The sequence below is a fragment of the Choloepus didactylus genome, chromosome 15, assembly GCF_015220235.1.
Source record: "Choloepus didactylus isolate mChoDid1 chromosome 15, mChoDid1.pri, whole genome shotgun sequence".
NCBI classification, from domain to species: domain Eukaryota; kingdom Metazoa; phylum Chordata; class Mammalia; order Pilosa; family Megalonychidae; genus Choloepus; species Choloepus didactylus.
Window position 1 is genome coordinate 41,424,086 of NC_051321.1, and position 19,556 is coordinate 41,443,641.

At 36.7% G+C, this 19,556-nt stretch overlaps 1 protein-coding gene across 2 annotated transcripts in view; it reads left to right on the top strand.

Annotated features, from left to right (window-relative positions):
• Positions 1–15,522, top strand: part of BTAF1 (B-TFIID TATA-box binding protein associated factor 1) — a 131,866-nt gene extending 116,344 nt beyond the window's left edge. Inside the window, exons 35-38 of one of the 2 annotated variants that reach the window (XM_037804151.1) lie at positions 6,341–6,552; positions 7,831–7,990; positions 8,384–8,554; positions 12,887–15,522. In XM_037804151.1, coding sequence (XP_037660079.1) covers positions 6,341–6,552; positions 7,831–7,990; positions 8,384–8,554; positions 12,887–13,030 — 687 coding nt within the window. In that variant the 3' untranslated portion in view covers positions 13,031–15,522. The remainder of the gene's footprint in view (positions 1–6,340; positions 6,553–7,830; positions 7,991–8,383; positions 8,555–12,886) is intronic. The other variant, XM_037804152.1, reaches the window with a different exon arrangement.
• The last annotated feature ends 4,034 nt before the right edge of the window (positions 15,523–19,556 follow it).

A 19,556-nucleotide genomic window follows, 5' to 3' on the forward strand; every position in this document is an offset into this window, starting at 1 on the left:
CAGGTGTTCTGCTTCCTTATTGATCTTCTTTCTAGATGTTCTATCCATCACTGCAAGTGGTGTATTGAAGTTTCCCTCTATTAATATAGAACCATCTGTTTTTCCCTTCAGATCTGTCAATTTTTACATCATAGTTTTTGGGCTTGCTGTTAAGTGCATATATATTTATAATTGTTATTTCTTCTTGATGAATTGACCTGTTTATCAATATATAAGATTCTTTTTCCCACACCCCAGGTTTCTTTAGTTATTCTTTGCCTGGAAAATTTTTTTTGTAACCTTTCACTTTCAGCCTTCTAGTATCGGAATTTAAGGTGAATCTCTTTTTAACAGCTTTTAGTTGGGTCATGCTTTTGTATTCTGCTAATGTCTGCCAGTTTACTGGAGAGTTTAATCCATTTATGTTTAAAGTAGCTATTAATAATGCAGGACATCTGCCTTGTGCTCTTCAGTGTTAGTAAGTCATGTTTATACTGTTTATGTACCCTAGTTATTCCATTATAGACTATGTTTTTATTTAGTTGATCTTTTGTAGTGAAGTATTTAGAGTCTTTTTCTGTGAATATTTTCCGATATTTTCTTTGTGGTTACCGTGGGACTTAAATTTTTACCATCCTAAATCTATAAAAATCTATTTGATTTGATACCAACTTAAATTCAATAGTGTGCTGGTTTGTATATATTATGTCCCCCAGAAAAAGCCCTATTCTTTAATGCAATCTTATGGGGGCAGACATATTAGTGTTGATTAAGTTGGAACCTTGGGATTAGGTTGTGTCCATGGAGATGTGACCCACCCAACTGTAAGTGATAACTCTGGATAATTTCCATGGAGACGTGGCCCTGCCCATTCAGTGTGGGCCTTGATTGGTTCACTGGAGCTCTATAAAAGTTCAGACAGAAGGAGCTTACAGCTAGCTGTAGCTCAGACAGACATTTTGAAGATGGCCATTGGAAGTTGATGCAGAGATTTTGGAGAATGCCATTTTGAAATGCAACTGGGAGCAAGCAGACGCCAGCCATGTGCCTTCCCAGCTAACAGAGGTTTTCCGGACACCATTGGCCATCCTCCAGTGAAGGTACCCAATTGTCGATGCGTTACCTTGGACACTTTTGGCCTTAAGACTGTAACTTTGTAACCAAATAAACCCCCTTTTATAAAAGCCAATCCATTTCTGGTGTTTTGCATTCCAGCAGCGTTAGCACACTAGAACAAATAGCATATACAATCTGTTGTCCTGTACCCCCTTTTCTCTACCTTTATAAATTACATACTTTCATAAATTACATCCTTATACATTGTGTATCCAAGACCATAGATTGGTCATTACTTTTTATGCATTAGAATTTCACATCCTGTAATAAATGAAAATGGAGTTATAAATCATGATATAATAGTACTCGTGTTTATAATTACTCATGTACTTACCTTTACAGGAAACCTCTCTCTTACAGTTGGCAATTATTTTCTTTCAGCACTTTGAATATGTTGTTTGCTGTCTTTTGCAGTCATGATCTCCAATGAGAAATTGGTACTTGATCTTATTAAGATTACCTTGTACATGTTGCATTGCTTTTCTCTTGCACTTTTCAGGAGTCTACATCTTTGGCATTTGACTGTTTGATTATAAATGTGTGTTGGTGTGGGTCTCTTTGAGGGTATCCTTTTAGGATACGTTGAATTTCTTGAATGTGTATATTCATGTTTTTAATTAAACTTGGGAAGTTTTCAGCAATTATTTCTTTGAATACTCTTTTTGCCTTTTTCTGTTTCTCTTCTTTTGGGACTTCCATAATGCCACTATTGACTCCTTGACGGTGTCACACAGGTCTCTTAGGCACTGTTCATTTTCCTTCATTCTTTTTTCTTTCTGCTCCTCCTACTGATTTTAATTGTCTTATCTTTGGGTTCACTGATTCTTTGTCCACCAGCTTCAATGGGCTGTTGAACCCCTCTATGGAATTCTTTCTTTCGATTATTGTAGTCTTCAGCTCCAATATTTCTGTTGGGTCCCTTTTTATAATTTCTTTTATTGGAATTCTCAATTTCATGTATTGATTTCCTGATATCCTTTAGCTCTTTTGTTCATGCTTTCCTTTAAATTTCTGAAAATATTTAAGGCCATTTTTTTTAAGTGCCTAGGATGCCCAAAGTCTGGTATTCTTCGTTGATGGCTTCTGATGTTTTCCTTTGCTTATTTGATGGGCCATCAATTCCCATTTCTTGGTATGCCTTGAAATCTTTTTTGCACACTGTACCTCTTAATATTTTAATGTGTTAGCTCTGGAATAAGGCATCTATTTCTTAAGTTTGTATCTAGGTAGTGATATGATAGAGATTTCCTTGAATGCCAAGAACTAACAAAAACAAACTGAATACACCCTTCACAGTCTTTGCAGATTGGCTCCATATTGGTTGGTGCTCTCACTCAGAGTTTAGCTTTCCTAACAATGAAACTGAAGAGCAGCTTGAGGCAAAAGTGTAGCATCCAGGGCGGAAGAAGATGGCAGCATAGAGAGGAGTGGAAGCTAGTCAGTCCCTCTGGAACAACTAATAAACAACCAGGAACAACTAGTAAATAATCTGGAATAACTATAGGGGGAGAAACGTGACCGTCCACTCATCATACACCAATTGGAATTGGGAGGAATACCCGAGATCACAGCAGAAAATCTACCTGAGCCCTTTCTGGTCTGAGAAAACCTGATTGGGGTAACCAAGGAAACCAGATGCCTAGACAACAGAAGACTACAACCTACACTAAGAAAAATGAAGTTATGGTCCAGTCAAAGGAACAAACTTACACTTCAACTGAGGTAAAGGAATTGAAACTACTAATACTAAATCAATTAAAAAAGTTTAGGGAAGGTATGGCAAAAGAGATGAAGCATATAATGAAAACACTGGGTGTACATAAGGTAGAAATTGAAAGTTTGAAAAAACAACTGGCAGAATCCATGGAAATGAAAGGCACAACACAAGAGTTGAAAGACACAATGGAGACATACAACAGCAGATCTCAAGAGGCAGAAGAAAACACTCAGGAACTGGAGAACAAGGCACCTGAAAGCCTACACACAAAAGAACAGATAGAGAAAAGAATGGAAAATATGTGCAGCATCTCTGGGAACTTAAGGACAAAATGAAATGCAGGAATGTACGTGTAGTGGGTGGCCCAGAGGGGAAGAGAAAAGGGGCAGAAGCAATAATAGAGGAAATAATCAATGAAAACTTCCCATCTCTTAGGAAAGACATAAAATTACAGATCTAAAAAAAGCATAGCGTACCACAAACAGAATAGATCTGAATAGGCCTACGCCAAGACACTTAATAATCAGATTATCAAACGTCAAAGATAAAGAGAGAATCTTGAAAGCAGCAAGAGAAAGCGATCTATCACATACAAAGGAAGCTTGATAAGACTATGTGCAGATTTCTCAATAGAAACCATGGAGGCAAGAAGGAAGTGGGGTGATATATTTAAGATACTGAAAGAGAAAAACTACAAACCATATTTAAGAAACTGAAAGAGAAAAACTACCAACCAAGAATCCTGTATCTGGCAAAAGTGTCCTTCACATATGAGGGAGAGCTTAAAATATTCTCTGACAAACAGACAATGACGGAGTTTGTGAACAAGATACCTGCTCTGCAGGAAACACTAAAGGGAGCACTACAGACAGAAATGAAAAGACAGGAGTAAGAGGTTTGGAATACAATTTTGGGAGACAGTAGTACAGCAATGTAAGTACACTGAACAAAGATGACTATGAGTATGGTTGAAAGAGGAAGGTTAGGAGCATGTGGGACAGCAAAAGGAAAGAGGAAAGATAAAGACTGGGACTATATCATCAGTGAAAACAGGGTGCTCAATGATTGTGATAAAAGGTACAAATATGTTTTTACATGAGGGAGAACAAATGAATGTCAGCATTGCAAGGTCTTAAAAATGGGGTGGTACTGGGGGAAAATGCAATCAATGCAAACTAGAGACTACAGTTAACAGAAACAGTGTATTATGCTTCCTTTAATATAACATAGGCAATATACCAAAGCTAAATGCATATGGAGGGGGTGGGCATAGGGGAAGGTTATGGGACTCTTGGCATTGGTGGTGTTGTCTGACTCTTTATTCTACTTTAGTTTAATGCTGTCTTTCCTTTTGTTGCCTCCTAGCTGTCATGTTTTGTTTCTCTTTTTCCTTTTCTCTTGTCTCTTTACCTTCTTGGGCTCTTCCTCCTCCTTTGTGGAAGAAATGGAGACGTCCTTATATAGATAGTGGCAATGGTGGTGAATACATAAATACATGACTATACAGGGAACCACTGATTGTTTACTTAGGATGGAATGTATGGTGCATGAATAAAACCGTCTTAAAAAAATGAGTTGATGAAGAAATCTTGAGGGCACCATATTGAGTGAAATAAGACAGACACATAAGGACAAATATTGCAGGGTCTCACTGATATGAACTAATTATAATATGTAAACTCATAGACATGAAATGTAAGTTACCAGGATATAGACTGAGGCTAAAGAATGAGGAGCGGTTGCTTATTATGAGCAGAGTGTTCAACTAAGGTGGACTTAAACATTTGGAAAGGGACAGAGGTGATGGTAGCATGTTGTGAGAATAACTAACAGTGCTGAATGGTGTGTGAATGTAGTGGAAAGAGGAAGCTCAGAGTCACGTATGTCACCAGAAGGAAAGTAGGAGGTTAAAAGATAGGAATGTATAAAATAGTGAATCTTGTGGTGGACAATGTCTCTGATTAACTGTACAAATATTAGAAATCTCTCTCATGAACTAGAACAAATGTATGACACTATAACTAGAAGTTAATAAGAGAGGGGCATATAGGAAAAAATACATACCTTTTGCAAACTACACTATAGTTAGTAGTATTTTAACATTCTTTCATCAACAGTCACAACTGTACTCTACCAATACTATGAATCAGTAATGGAGGGGGGTGGTTAGAGGTATGGGAGGATTTGCGTTTCCTTTTTTGTGTGTCTTGTATTTCTTTTCTGGAGTAATGAAAATGTTCTAAAAATTGAAAAAAAAAATTGTGGTGATGGAAAAACGACAACAACAAAAAAGTATAGGGCCTACTGCAGTCTTTTCTGAGCATGCATTTTGTACCGGGCATGAGCTTGTGGCCTTAGGAATTCTCCTGTTTAGAAGTATCTGTAAGCCCCCTCATCTCTATTAAATAGTCCTTCGTCCCAGTTATGGGCACTGTATTTATTTCTTAAAGCTGGTAATCCTTTGCCCTAGGCTGCCACAGTTTGATTGTTTCTTAACATTGATTCAGCCATCTACAAGCTGCTTCTGCGTGTAGAGTAAGTTCTGGGATGGCAAGCCAAAGACAAGAATACTGGTTCAGTCTTTCAAGCTGTCACCAGATGGACTGGTACAAACATAAATGCACCCCAGTATGTCCATAGGGGTTACTTGCTCCCTAAGGATCAGGGCCAGGAACCCTCACTGAGAATACAAGCTGGCTCAACACCATGCCAGGGAGAGGGTGAGGGAAGGGCCAATAGCACCACAGTTGCCTTTTATTGATTCAGCACTACTCAGTTACCACAACTCTTTTACTGTTTTTCACACCTCTAAGAAGGATGTATCTGCTAGTTTTTACTAGTTGTTTAAAGATTCTGTTGCGTCTTAATCCATTACCTTGGTGATAATCACCTGATTTTCTTGAATTTTATTCACTGAACTATTTACTGTACCTGCTACGTCTCAGGCACTGAACCAGTTAAGTAATAGGAAATGCAAAAGATATATAGCAGTGTGGTTCTTGCCATTAAAAGATCTTGGTCTGCAGACATCATAGTAATCTATCTTATCTGGGATCCAGGAGATCTAGAAGATCTAGCTAGATGTTTTTGGTTCTCTTCTTTCCTTTTTGTAGTTTTGATCTTTGCCAAATTTAGCTGCACCATTACTTTTTCTTCACAGTCTGTACTTTCATAATCCTTTATGAAACATTTTTCCCAGAGCATCTTCATTGTCATTGCTTTCAGTAGTTACTGAGCACCACCTATATGTTCCCTCTAGTCTCCCTCTAACAGGAGAGAGGCCCATTAGATAACCTCCTGAAGAGGTGACCAGGAAATTCTAAGAATACTAAGCCTAAGCACCTCAAAAATTAGTTACAGATGCTCCAGGCTGACAGACTGCAGCCCAAAGTGCTAATTTCATTTGGATATACTTAAAAGAATCCAGGTTACAGGTAAATTGAACCTATTATCACCACAAAGGGAGATGTCTGTCTCTACTTTTATTGAACACCCATGTAACAGTTGTTTTCATTTTTTTTTTCCAAGTTGTTGTTGGATTGTGGTTTGGGAAATGGTAGCACTTCAGAGAGCGGCACAGAATCCGTTGTGGCCCAGCACAGGATACTGATCTTCTGTCAGCTTAAAAGCATGCTTGATATTGTAGAACATGATCTTCTCAAACCTCACTTGCCCTCTGTCACTTATTTGAGATTAGATGGCAGCATACCCCCTGGTCAAAGGCATTCCATTGTTTCACGGTAAGTGGCTAGTAAAACTCTATTTCATAAATTAAGCTATAGTAAATTTATTATTACTTAAATAAAAATTTGCTCCATGAAGTATTTTCTTTGGATAAATAAGATATTTGCAAATGTGTTTTCTTTTTTTTATAAGTCAACCCTTTTTAAAATGAACTAGAGAAATAATTGAATAGTTTGTTTAGTAAATGAAAAGGTGTGACTGCATCAGGAAAGAACTTTGAAGGGCATGAAAGAAATTTAAGGCATCAACAAACAATAGGGACAACTACTTTTCACCTCATCTTTTAGGGTTGCTGGGAGTAAGAAACAAACAATGTTTGTTGGCTTAGCTAAAATCAATCTCTTCATTCCTTTTCCTCTGCTGAAAACAAGTTGGACGTTACCCCCAGTTAGGAAGCAGAATTGGTTTGTGCAGTGTTTCTTAAGTATGGGCTATAGCTTCTGCTTTAGAAATCTCAGGGGTTGTGTTTTAAAAATTCAGATTCTTGGTTCTAACTCAGAAGTGCATACTTGAAGAGTGGACATTTTTAACAAGCATCTCTATAGGATTGTTATGCACAAAATAGTTAGAGGCCCTTAAATGGGCTTTGGAAGCAGACAGACCCAGATTTGACTCCTGACTCTTCTATTTAAGGTTTGTTCTCTTGGGCCTGTTTGTCATCCACACAGCCTTAGTTTATCTAAAATGTGCATAATAATAATATCCTTATACTTAAAACAAATAAATAAGGTAATGCATTTAAAGTATAAAACCCATTACTTGTCTGGTAGTAAAATGTAATAAGTGATAGCTTGGTAACTGCTGTTATTAATGTTAGGGAATAGTAAAGTTAGTATTTCTTCTTGGAAGTTACTAGTTGCCCTTTGTCAATATATCTTCTAGGACTAGTACAAGGATAGCAGTACCTAACACCCTCATTTTCTACCTTTCCTGAATGATATATCCCTTCTGTCTCCATACTTTAAAAATTCATAGTTGAGTTTTATTTTTAGTGTTTAGTAATATTTTTATAACTTTGTCTTTATCCTAAAATAGAACCCAGTTGGCCTTATTATTTCTGTTTATGAAATTTTGACAAGTTGTAGAATATAGTCTTTCCACTAATGAAGACATTATGTATATTTTCATTTCAAGTGGTTATGGAAATGTCTACATCATAGATTTTTAAAGCAGTGTTCTCATGTATGCTCTTCAATTTTTATTAAACTGCCCAGTTTCTATTATAGAAGCCTTAGAAAAAAGTGTATTAATTTTATTTTTTAATATTACCTTAGGTTTAACAATGATCCATCCATAGACGTCCTTTTACTTACAACTCACGTTGGTGGCCTGGGGCTTAACTTAACAGGCGCTGACACAGTGGTATTTGTGGAGCATGACTGGAATCCCATGCGAGATCTACAAGCCATGGACCGGGCCCATCGCATTGGGCAGGTAAAGAGTCACCTCTCACAGGTGTTAACCTGCACACTGGGAAAAATATTCCCCAAAAAAGTCAAGAAGCCTTGGTTAAAGTCCCTGCTCTGATATTAAAAAGTGCTGTGACCTTTGGGCAAATCACTTAATTCTTCTCTGGGTCACTACTTCTTCATGAGTTCAAAGAGGTGCTTGAGCTAAGAAAACCTGGGATACTGTCCAGTGCTAATATTCTGTGATTCTCTGCAAACATTTTGAGCTTATGAGGGCCAGACACAAATAAAGAAAACCCAACCCTAATTATATAATACTATGTACGTACAGTACAAGAGTATGCAAGCCCTCTAACTTGGTGGACTTCAGAACTTCAGTTTCTTTGTGTACTATTGCTTAACTGTTTTTCTCATTCAGAAACGTGTGGTTAACGTGTACCGATTGATAACCAGAGGAACACTGGAAGAGAAAATAATGGGTTTGCAGAAATTCAAGATGAACATAGCAAATACTGTTATTAGCCAAGAGAATTCCAGTTTGCAAAGTATGGGAACTGATCAACTTCTTGATCTGTTTACTCTTGATAAGGTAAAGTACTTGTACAATTTGTTGTATCTTTAATGAGTTCCCAGGTTCCTTGGGACTGCTTAGTGAAAGTATTAAAAGGAGCAGCAGGGGGGATTCTGGGAAGATGGCGGCATAGAAAGAGGTGGAAGACCTAGTCTCCCCTAGAACAATTCATAAATGAACAAAAAAACAGTAAATAACCTGGAATGGTAGCGGGGAGACAAATGTGACTGTACACTCAACATCCACTGACATGAATTGGGAGGAATGCCTGAGATCACAGCATAAAATCTGTAAGTAAAATTGCAGACCCGCGCTGAGAGCCGAGAACCTAGAGCCGGGAGCCCCTCCCTCACGAAAGCTGCGCCGTGCACTTTCTCAGCCCAGCTCCAAGTGAGGTTTTACTGATAACAGCTCAATACAGACAGCGAATCCTCAACAAGCAGACAGAGGCTTTTGGGGATGGCTGACCTTGGGAGAATCGGGGGAAATATTCTGTCTCCCGCTCTCTCTCTCTGGAGAAAACCTCGGCTGCTCTCAGGCCACAAGGAGTTGCAGTGGAGACGGCCTCACACAATCTGCATTCTGAGGCGAGCTGAGAGCCCCGCGGCACAGCCAAGCGGCCCAGGCCTTCCCTAGAGGGACGGCACACACTGATGACGTAGCACGGCATTTTCTCTCGGCTGAGGGAGGATTGCGGCTGGGAGGGGGGATCCGCTCGGAGAACCCAGAGGCGCTACACCACGTCTGGTGGTTTATGGGACACCGAGAGAGAGCTGCCCCTCCTCCCTGACCACCTGTGCGCACACCCCACATTCAGGGCGGGCGACTCCAGCGGCGCACCCAGGCTGAGCTCTCAAACTGAACATACAAGAATCATTTCCCCACACTACTGACTGGAGGGATATAGGTGGCTCACAGACGCCATCTGCTGGTTACCTAGAGAAAGTGCACGTCACCAAGCTGCGTCTCTGAAAAATTAGATCGATATCCTTTAAGAACCCTATCAAGCAAAACAAATGCCAAGAGGCCAAAAACAACAGAAAATCTTAATGCATATGATAAAACCAGATGATATGGAGAATCCAGCTCCAAACACACAAATCAAGATTTCGGAAGAAACGTTATTCCTCGCAAAATTAATTAAAGAACTACAATCGAAGAATGAAAACATGGCAGAGGATTTAAAGGACATCAAGAAGACCATGGCCCAGGATATAAGCGCCATAAAAAAGACCCTAGAAGAGCATAAAGAAGACATTGCAAGAGTAAATAAAAAAATAGAAGATCTTATGGAAATAAAAGAAACTGTTGGCCAAATCAAAAAGACTCTGGATACTCACAATTCAAGACTAGAGGAAGCTGAACAACATCTCAGTGTCCTAGAAATCCACAGAACAGAAAATGAAAGAACAAAAGAAAGAATGGAGAAAAAAACTGAAAAAATCGCAGTGGATCTCAGGGATATGATAGATAAAGTAAAACGTCCAAACTTAAGACTCATTGGTGTCCCAGAAGGGGAAGAGAAGGGTAAAGGTCTAGAAAGAGTATTCAAAGAAATTGTTGGGGAAAACTTCCCCAACCTTCTATACAATATAAACACACAAAGCATAAATGCCCAGTGAACTCCAAATAGAATAAATCCAAATAAACCCACCCCAAGACATATTCTGATCAGACTCTCAAATACTGAAGAGAAGGAGCAAGTTCTGAAAGCAGCAAGAGAAAAGCAATTCACCACATACAAAGGAAACAACATAAGACTAAGTAGTGACTACTCAGTGGCCACTATGGAGGCAAGAAGGCAGTGGCATGACATATTTAAAATTCTGAGAGAGAAAAATTTCCAGCCAAGAATACTTTATCCAGCAAAACTGTCCTTCAAATTTGAGGGAGAGCTTAAATTTTTCACAGACAGACAAATGCTGAGAGACTTTGCCAATAAAAGACCTGCCCTACTTCAGATTCTAAAGGAAGTCCTACCAACAAAGAGACAAAGGAGAAAGAGATATAGAGAATTTTAACAGACATATATAGTACCTTACATCCCAAATCACCAGGACACTCATTTTTCTCTAGTGATCACAGATCTTTCCCCAGAAGGGACCATAAGCTGAGACATAAAACAAGCCTCAAGAAATTTGAGAAAAAAAAAAAAAAACTGAATATACTCAAAGAACATTCTCCAAACACAATGGAATACAAATAGAAGTCAATAACTTTTGAACTATAACTGCACTATTTACTTCCTACATGATAAAAAATACACAAACTCTAAGGACAAATCAGTGGTTTTTGAACTCAATGTAAAATATGTAATTTTAGACAACTATATAAAGGTGGGAGAATGAAGGAGTATAGGAACATAGTTTATGTGCCCTATTGAAGTGAAGGTGGTATCAAAGAAAAACCAGATTGATAGGGATTTAAGAGGTTAATTTTAAGCCCCACAGTAAACACAAAGAAATTATCAGAGAATATAACCATAGAGATGAAAAGTGGAGTCTGGATTAAGAGAAATGGGGGAAGGGGCAACTGGAAGTTAAGAAAGGAGTGTAGGGTTGCTGTTTGAGGTGAAGGGAAATTTCTAGTAATGGATGGTGGGAAAGAGCATAACATCATTCTAAATGGAATTTAGAATTCCCACTAACTAATCCCACTAATGGAAGGCTAGGGAAGGAGCGGAATGGGAAGATTTAGGCTGTATATATGTTTCCACAATTGAAAAAAGAAAAAAAAAAAAAGACTAACTAGACAATTGAATGCTAAGGATGAACTTGGATGGGATTGGAGGGTGGAGGACAGGTGGCTCGAAGGGACACAGTTTAGACATAAGGAAAAGGAAATATAGAATGTAAGCATTGTATCATTGTTGAATCTGTTATACTTCTTAGCTGGGCTTAATGGAATTACATAAAAGAATGTTCTTGTTCATGGGGAGTACATACGTGAATTATAGTGGCTGTTCAAGGATGTGTGCAGCTAACTCATATATTCAGAAGACAGAGAAATATATGATGAAAGATAGGGAGGGAGGGAGGGAAAGAAATAACAATGTGACAGCATGTTAAAGTTGGTGGATTGAGCTATTGGGGGAGGGGGGTCAGGGTATGATGGAATTCTGTGTATGGGGCTAGTATTGTTTTTGCAACTATTCATGTAATTTTGAATTTATTTCAAAATAAAATAAAGGAGCAGCAAAAGATATTCACTTTAGTATCTACTAGATACCACCTTGAAGAAATTTTTGGTGCTTAGGCAACTAGAGGGTGTTAGGAGTTTTGAGTTTTTGATTGATGTCTCCATGTCTTGTCCCAAGGTTTCTTTCTTTATTCTTTTCCTGCTAAAGGACAGCCTATTTCTGGACCTGGGTCAGACTCTCTAGCCCTACCTCCTATTAACAGGCAGTCTTAGGTAAATTAACTTCCCTGTGCATCTAAGCCCTTGGGAGGCTAACAATGCCTGTTTTATACACAGCTGTGAGAATAAAATGAAATATATGTAAGCACTTAGGAAGGGTACGTAGTATATGTGCATGATAGTGTTAGGAGATGGAACTAATACATTAGATAACAATCCATAATTAAAAGGAAGTACTAGCTGGAAATACTGGTAAATCTAATAATGTAAAAGTTGAATTTAAAATCTTTCATAGGTTCAGAAAATCAATTACGCACAGTCTAAATTATAGTAAACAATTGGGTATGTTTAACCTAGAAAAAAAGAAGGCTCAAAGAAACCAGATAGTTATCTCCAAATATCTTTTATTCTGTTTGAGAGTATATTCTTAAGGGTGACTCTCAGGGAACAAAACTGGGCTCAGGTGTATGTTCCAGGGAAGCAGGAGCTGTTTCCCTAAAGGACACTGTTGGGATCACTGGAAAAATTTAAAAATTATATATTAGATAATTTTAATATATCGAAGTTAAATTCCCCATAATCTCATCTTTGTACTGTGGTTATGAGAATGTACCTTTTCTTAGGAATAAATGCTGATAAAGGGGCATAATGTCTACAACTTATTCTCAAATGACTTAGGAAAAAAACTAATAGCTATTGAGCTGTATATCTAATACATACATATGACAATGCAAGAGAGAATGGCAATGCAAATATGACAGAATTAATGAGGTCTTTGTAATGTTCTTATAATTTTGAAATTTTTCCAAATAAGCTAAAAATAATTATTAAAGCTATGGGAAAATAGAATGGAGATCATGAACGTCCCAGTCATTTGAAGTGTTCAACACTGATAAGCGCATTGTTAGAAAAAAGTGTGATATTTTAATAGAAAATATAATTTCTAAAGTTAATAATTTTTCATTTTTTTTCTTTCATTCAATTTTCCTTAAGGATGGTAAAGCAGAAAAAGCTGACACCTCTACTTCTGGAAAAGCAAGTATGAAATCAATTCTTGAAAACCTGAGTGATCTTTGGGATCAAGAGCAGTATGATTCAGAGTACAGCCTGGAAAATTTTATGCATTCTCTCAAGTAATTATCAAATATTGTATAAGCAATTGCTGCTAGTTTAGTTACATTTCTGCTGATATTCAGCAAATTTGAAAGTTTATTGCAAACTTTTAGCTCAATGTGTAAATAGATTTGAAGAGAACTCAGCATAATGCTGGTACTTGTTTCACTGGAGGGAGCAAGTTATTCTCAGATATTTGCACTGTATTAAATTAAATGTTAATGTGAAATGGTTTAAATTTTACTTGCTGAATAGCTGCAGAGCAGAAGAACCAAACCAGGTTTACATGTGCTACCAAGAGGTGTTCTTACTGGGAAAGAGCCTCCTATCTTTACATAAGTCACTTTGTACAGGATAATATCCATGAGTACTTTAAGTGTTCGTGTACTTTTTTTCTTTCAAATGGAACTTGTTTTTCTAATTAATTAAAAAGTAGGCTTTCTTTGTATAAAAGCCTTAATGAGCCATAATTTTAAGAATAATGACTGCGATATTGGTCAGTCTTGGAACATGAAAGAATCTTAGACAATGAATTGAACCAGCTGTTAGTAGAAACCTTTATATATTTAATGCAGATGCATAGTGTTTTTCAAATCTTTAACATCATTTTGTCAACTTCTAAAATATATCAACTATTCTAAACACAGGTAATGGTCTATTTAAAGCTACCATAACATCCTATTAAGAGGGTGGTTTTTAATTTATCTAATGGCTAGGATATAGCCAGATTCAAAGAAGTATGTACTCAGTAGGTTTCAGTCATATATATATATATATACACACACACATGCATACACATATATTTTTTGTAACTATGAACATATATGAACAGTTTTCCAGAAGTAGATTTTACACTGTTTAGAATTCTAAAACCTATGTCGAAAAAACTGTTTATTGTAGTGATGCAGGACTGAAGTATAAAAGGGAGAAATAATTACTTTATATACAAAAACATACATAATATACATACCTATATGCACAGATATACCTATCCTGCTTCCGAAAAAGTGCCTAGTATTGGCACTAAAATCATGTAGTTGTACTGGGCAGCAATAATAATTGGGCATGGAACTGATTAAACTAGTGTTAGAGAAGTGAGCTCAGTCGTGAGTGTGGGTATATGTATATAGATATGCATGCATGTATATATATATATATATAATTTTATAAATTTCACACTCATAAATTAATACATGCCTATGTGTACACATATGTACAGGCTATATTTGTTATATATATGTAGACATAATAAGCATCCTCAAGGTTTGTGGCTGGCCATACCCATAGGCATCAATTTAAAAACAACCAGACCTCAGTTGTTTATTTAAAATCATTAAAGTTATACTGTTCTGCAGCATTTAGACATGGACATCTCAGTTGCTTTGACAACCATACTGTAACATTAAACCTAGCATTCCACAAGAGAATAAAAAAAATAAGATTGGAACTGTAAAATATATGCAACTGTGTTGTTATTTTTAGGAAATGATCACTAAAAAAGCGAAACATTGGAATTATTATTTCAGATATAAAGGTTCTAAAAATTAGAATTACTAAATGAAAAATGTTATCTCTTAATTCTTTAGGATTTATATTCAAATTGTAGGAAACCAAAAGGAACCTCTTGACTTTATGTAGACCATCAATTGTACAGAGCATTGGGGAGCTAAGCCAGTATACTTGCACTGAGTGTTTTTATTAACCATTTACCTGCTATTTTCATAAACCAGCTATTTAAAATAGCCCAAAGTAGTTGGTATTTTCTGATAAGTAATGTATGAGGTACTTTGTTTTCCCTTGATCTTGAATATAAAGTAGAATTTAGATTGGGCAGGGTTGAGGGGGCTGCTGGTGATCAGACATGTAATTAGTAGTTTTCTAAGGACCAAAGAGACAGTGGCCTTATCCTTTTTGGCTGCTAACTCTTTCTGTTTTTTCTCTAGGAAAATTCTCTTTTAGTTTGGTGTGCTAGGTTGCTGATTATCCCCACTTATTGTCATGTACTCCACTTAGACCAGAATGCAGGAATACAGAATTTACATTCTTAAATTCTTACTGTATTTAAGAATGTATAGGGAACAATATATCATTAAAGGAATAGGAGGAAGCAGAAGAAACCACAACAAAAAGGGCTAAAGTACTTTGCAATTTTTAGGGTCAGACAGTGATGGAAGTCAGATATTTAGGAAATTTAAGAGTTTAATCTGAAAATGTGTGTGTATATGTTTAAATAAAGTATTTCTAGAAGGATAGACAAGAAAATGGTAATAGCGGTTACCTATGAGAGGGACATGGGAATCAGGGTAAGAGGAATACTTAGTGTGAGTAAACTTTAAAAAAAATACGTAATCTTTTGAATTGTAAAAATAAAATGTTGTCCCAGCTTTAACATAAACAGGTAAGAACTAAGTATTCTCAATTAAGTGACCCAGTTAGGGTCACCATTGTACAGCTTAAGAATAATGAATACATGGGGGAAGTTGAACTGAATAATGATATTAAAGAAATGCTGTTAATTTTGTGGGTGTGATCATACAGTAAAAATAATAATTATAGATTCAGAGATTAACAGAGCCATCAATAGTGTCTACTGGAGGAGAATCTTAAGTTTTTAGCACTAAAGATATTAAACTTGGGTTTCTGGGTATAATTTTTGTTTTCTTTACATTTAAATGTACATATATCCACATACACTAATCTAAAAAGTATTTTAGTCTTTCAATAAGATCTTGTTATGTTTGGTGACATTGGGTGAACGCCTTTGCGACTAATAGGGACTGACTGAACTAACTTTATTCCTTCTGGATGCTTTACATAAGCTTATTCACAAGTAAATAAATAAATATTCAAGTAAAGCTGTTTGATAATGGGCCACTTAGAGGCAAAAGTGGAGAAACTACAGGAACATAATAGAAATCATAGTAAAATAATGTCACACATATGCCCCAAATATACAATCCCAATGCAGTCTTTTTCTAGAAAAACATGCTAACATAAGTGGAATCTAGAGTTTTAATCAATTGGTAGAATGTCTGTTAGCAAGTGCAAAAGAGTGTTCACTGTAAACCAGTGAAACAAAAATTTCAGTTAAACCGATCAACAGAAAATGTATGCTGTGTACTCGTGGCAGTGTCAGCCACCAATCTCTGAGATAAAATGGCCTCCTGCCACAGGAAAGCATCCATAAGAATCTCCAACAAATTTACTCAGACCATTTGAACAACAATATACAGGCTGAGATCCTAATGCTCATGTAGGGAAAAGAGACAGGGTTCCAGGCCTGTGGGAGAAAATGGGGGAACACTTAATAAATTCTCAGAGGGCTTATTTATTCAGAGAGACTAGAAAAACTGTCCATGGGCCCAAAAACACCTTTATGAAATACCACAATCCCAGGCCTGCAGGTAAGTTTAAAGTGTGGGATTATATTAAGTGTATACTATCAGAACCATAAGACAAGAAAAAGCAACTCTGGAACCCCAGCAGAATCAGTGGAGATTCAGAATTATCCTATATGGTCAACTTCAGACATGGTCCCACAGAATTACCAGAGGGGGATAATTCTTGGTAAGATTAAACTCAAAAACACACCCTCACATACACACGATTTACAAGAGGAAATGAACAATAGGAGTAAGAATGGGGAGATACAAATAGAAGAAACAGTTCTTTAAGAACTACAAATAGAATAATCCGAACATCGTGAAATAAATATGTTTAAAATAATTAGGTATTAGGGTTTCTGTCAACCAAGATGGTGGTGTAAAATACTCCAGGATATGGTTCTTTCACAGATACTGTGAACAACTTGCAAAAGCTGGCAGAGCCGTCTTCCCCAACATGCCAGTTAACAGTTAAAGGGTTGCAGTAACTGGACAGGTTGCTAATCAAGAAAACACAGCTTTAAAAATGGTAGAAGAAACCCATCATGCACCTGCTGGCCTCTCCCCAAACCCTGCCCCTGCACAGCATGGAACCAATATGCACTCCCGTTATGGGTCCCTGGGCCTGTTCCAGGGGTAGTACAGTAACCACCATACTGGGGTGCTTGTACATTGGTGCCAATCTGTTGGATGGCGGCCTGAAAAATGGAACCAGAAAACTTGCCTGGGGCTTACTGCCTCAGAAGTTTCCTACAGGCAAAGCAGTGTTTACAGACAGCTAAAGCAGAATAAGAATTAAGTCAAAGTAGGCTGGGACAATGGGTTACCTGCTTTAAGTCATAAACTAGAGTAGCTGGGAGAGGAAGAAAGTATTTCTTAGGGAGTAAAGGGGGTTATTCAAATACCTTTAAACAGGAGAATACCTAAGGCCATGAGCAACTACAAGAGAAGATGGAGAAAACCCTGAACTTCACATTTGCCTTGGGCTGATCTTCTCATTAGGAGTGCTAAAACTGTGAAGGAGAACAAAGCAAGTGTGCAAAGACTATGCAAGGTGTTTTTTTGCCCAGATTCTTTTTATCTCTTGGCACTAAAGGGAATATATGTCATATCACTAACTGGACAGAAACTTAAGGAAAAGGCAATTCAGAGACTGAATCACAGAATTTACACTTTAAAATATTAAAACATACAGTGTGCAACAAAATATTACAAGACAAACAGGAAATGATGGTCCATCCAAAGGAACAGGAAAAGAATGAATAAGGCAGACTTTGGACGTACTGGAGATCTTCGGTATGCTCAGGAGATCTCAGGAAAACCATGAATGAATGATGTAAGAGCCTCAATAAAGAAAATTTTTTAAATGAACAGTTTGGATATGGTTTATTAATTTTCTTGGTATATGGTAGGAACATGTTGTAAGCAAAGTAGTTATTTTAGGTTATTTGTTTTTCTTAATCCTTTGTTTTGTTTGAAATGTTGTGGCTTTTTTTGTTGTAATTTTTCTATAAATAAAGTTACAAAATTAAAAATAATAAAATGAACAGAAATACTGGACTTGAAGAGCACAATAACTGAAATAAAAAATGCCCTAGGGGATTTCAACATCAGATTAGAGTTGGAAGAAGAAAGAAGAAGAAAAAAGGATCAAGGACAAGGCAACTGAAAATATTCAGGCTGAGAAGAAGAAAAAAGAATGAAAAAAAAGAACAGAACCTAAGAGACCTGTGGGACACATCCAGGTGTACCAATACAAGCACTATGGACATCCCAGAAAGAGAAGAAAGAAAGAGAATGAGTGAGAGAATGAAAATATTTAAAGAAATAATGGCAATACAACTTCCCAAATTTAACGAAGGACATGAATAAGCATATGTAAGAAGCCCAATGAACTCCAAATAGAATAACTCAAAGAAAACCATGCCCAAACACATAGTAGTCAAACCGTGAAATGCCAAGGTCAAGAAGACAGTTTTGAAAGCTGTAGGAGAAAAGCAATATGTTATATACAAGGGGGTCGGGTCCCAGAGGGATTAAGTGCTAATTTCTCATAAAAAACCATTGAGGCAAGAAGGCAGTTGACACAATATTTAATATGCTGAGAGAAAATGTGAGGCAACCAAAGACTTTATATTCAGTGGGACTTTCTTTCCAAAATGAGGCAGAGATTAAGATATTCCTTAGCTTGTGTTTATCTGGGAAGTTAGTAACCATTACACCTGCCTTGTAAGCAATGCTAATTTTAGGTGGTTCTTCAGACTGAGAGGAGAGGACAGATGCTAGATAATGGGCCAAAGCAGCATAAAGAAAGACCTCCAGTAAAAGTAACCATATAGGTTACTTTTAAATGCCAGTACTATTGTATCTTTTGGATCTGTAACTCCACGTTTTACTTCTTACAGGTTCTAAAATGTAAATACATTAAAAATGCTAAATCTATTGTTTTAGATATACAATGTGTAAAGATACAATTTGTAATAAGTACCCAATAGTGGAGGGATGGAGGGGTATAGGAACAAAGTATATGTATGCTATTGGAGTTAACTTGGTATAAATCAAACATAATCGTTATAGGTTTAGGATGATAATTTAAGTCCCATGGTAAGCACAAAAAATATTTAAATATATACAGAAAGAAATGAGAAGGGACTCAAAATGGTACAAAACAACAACAAAAAAATCAAATCTATATGAAAAATTAAGGGGCAAAGAAGGTATAAGAGTTACAAAGGTCAAATAGCAAATGGCAGAAGGAAGTCCTGGATTATTAATAGTTTTAATGTATGTGGTTTAAACTTTCCAGGCAAAAGTTAGAGATTGGAAAAATGAATTAAAAAGCGTGACCCAACTATATGCTGTTTACAAGACATGCAACCTTAAATCGTAAGACACAAGTACACTGAAATTGAAAGGATGGGAAAAAAAAATATTTCATGCAAATAGCTGCCACAAGAAACCTGGAGTAGCTATTCTAACATCAGATAAAATAGACTTTAAATGAAAAAATATTACGAGGAACAGAGAAGGCCACTATTTACTGATAAAGGGGTCAATTCAACAAGACACAACAATTATAAATTTATGTGTACTTAATGTAGAGTCCTAAAATGTATGAAGCAAATACAAAGAAACAGACCATTCCACATTAAGAGTAGGCAGCTTCA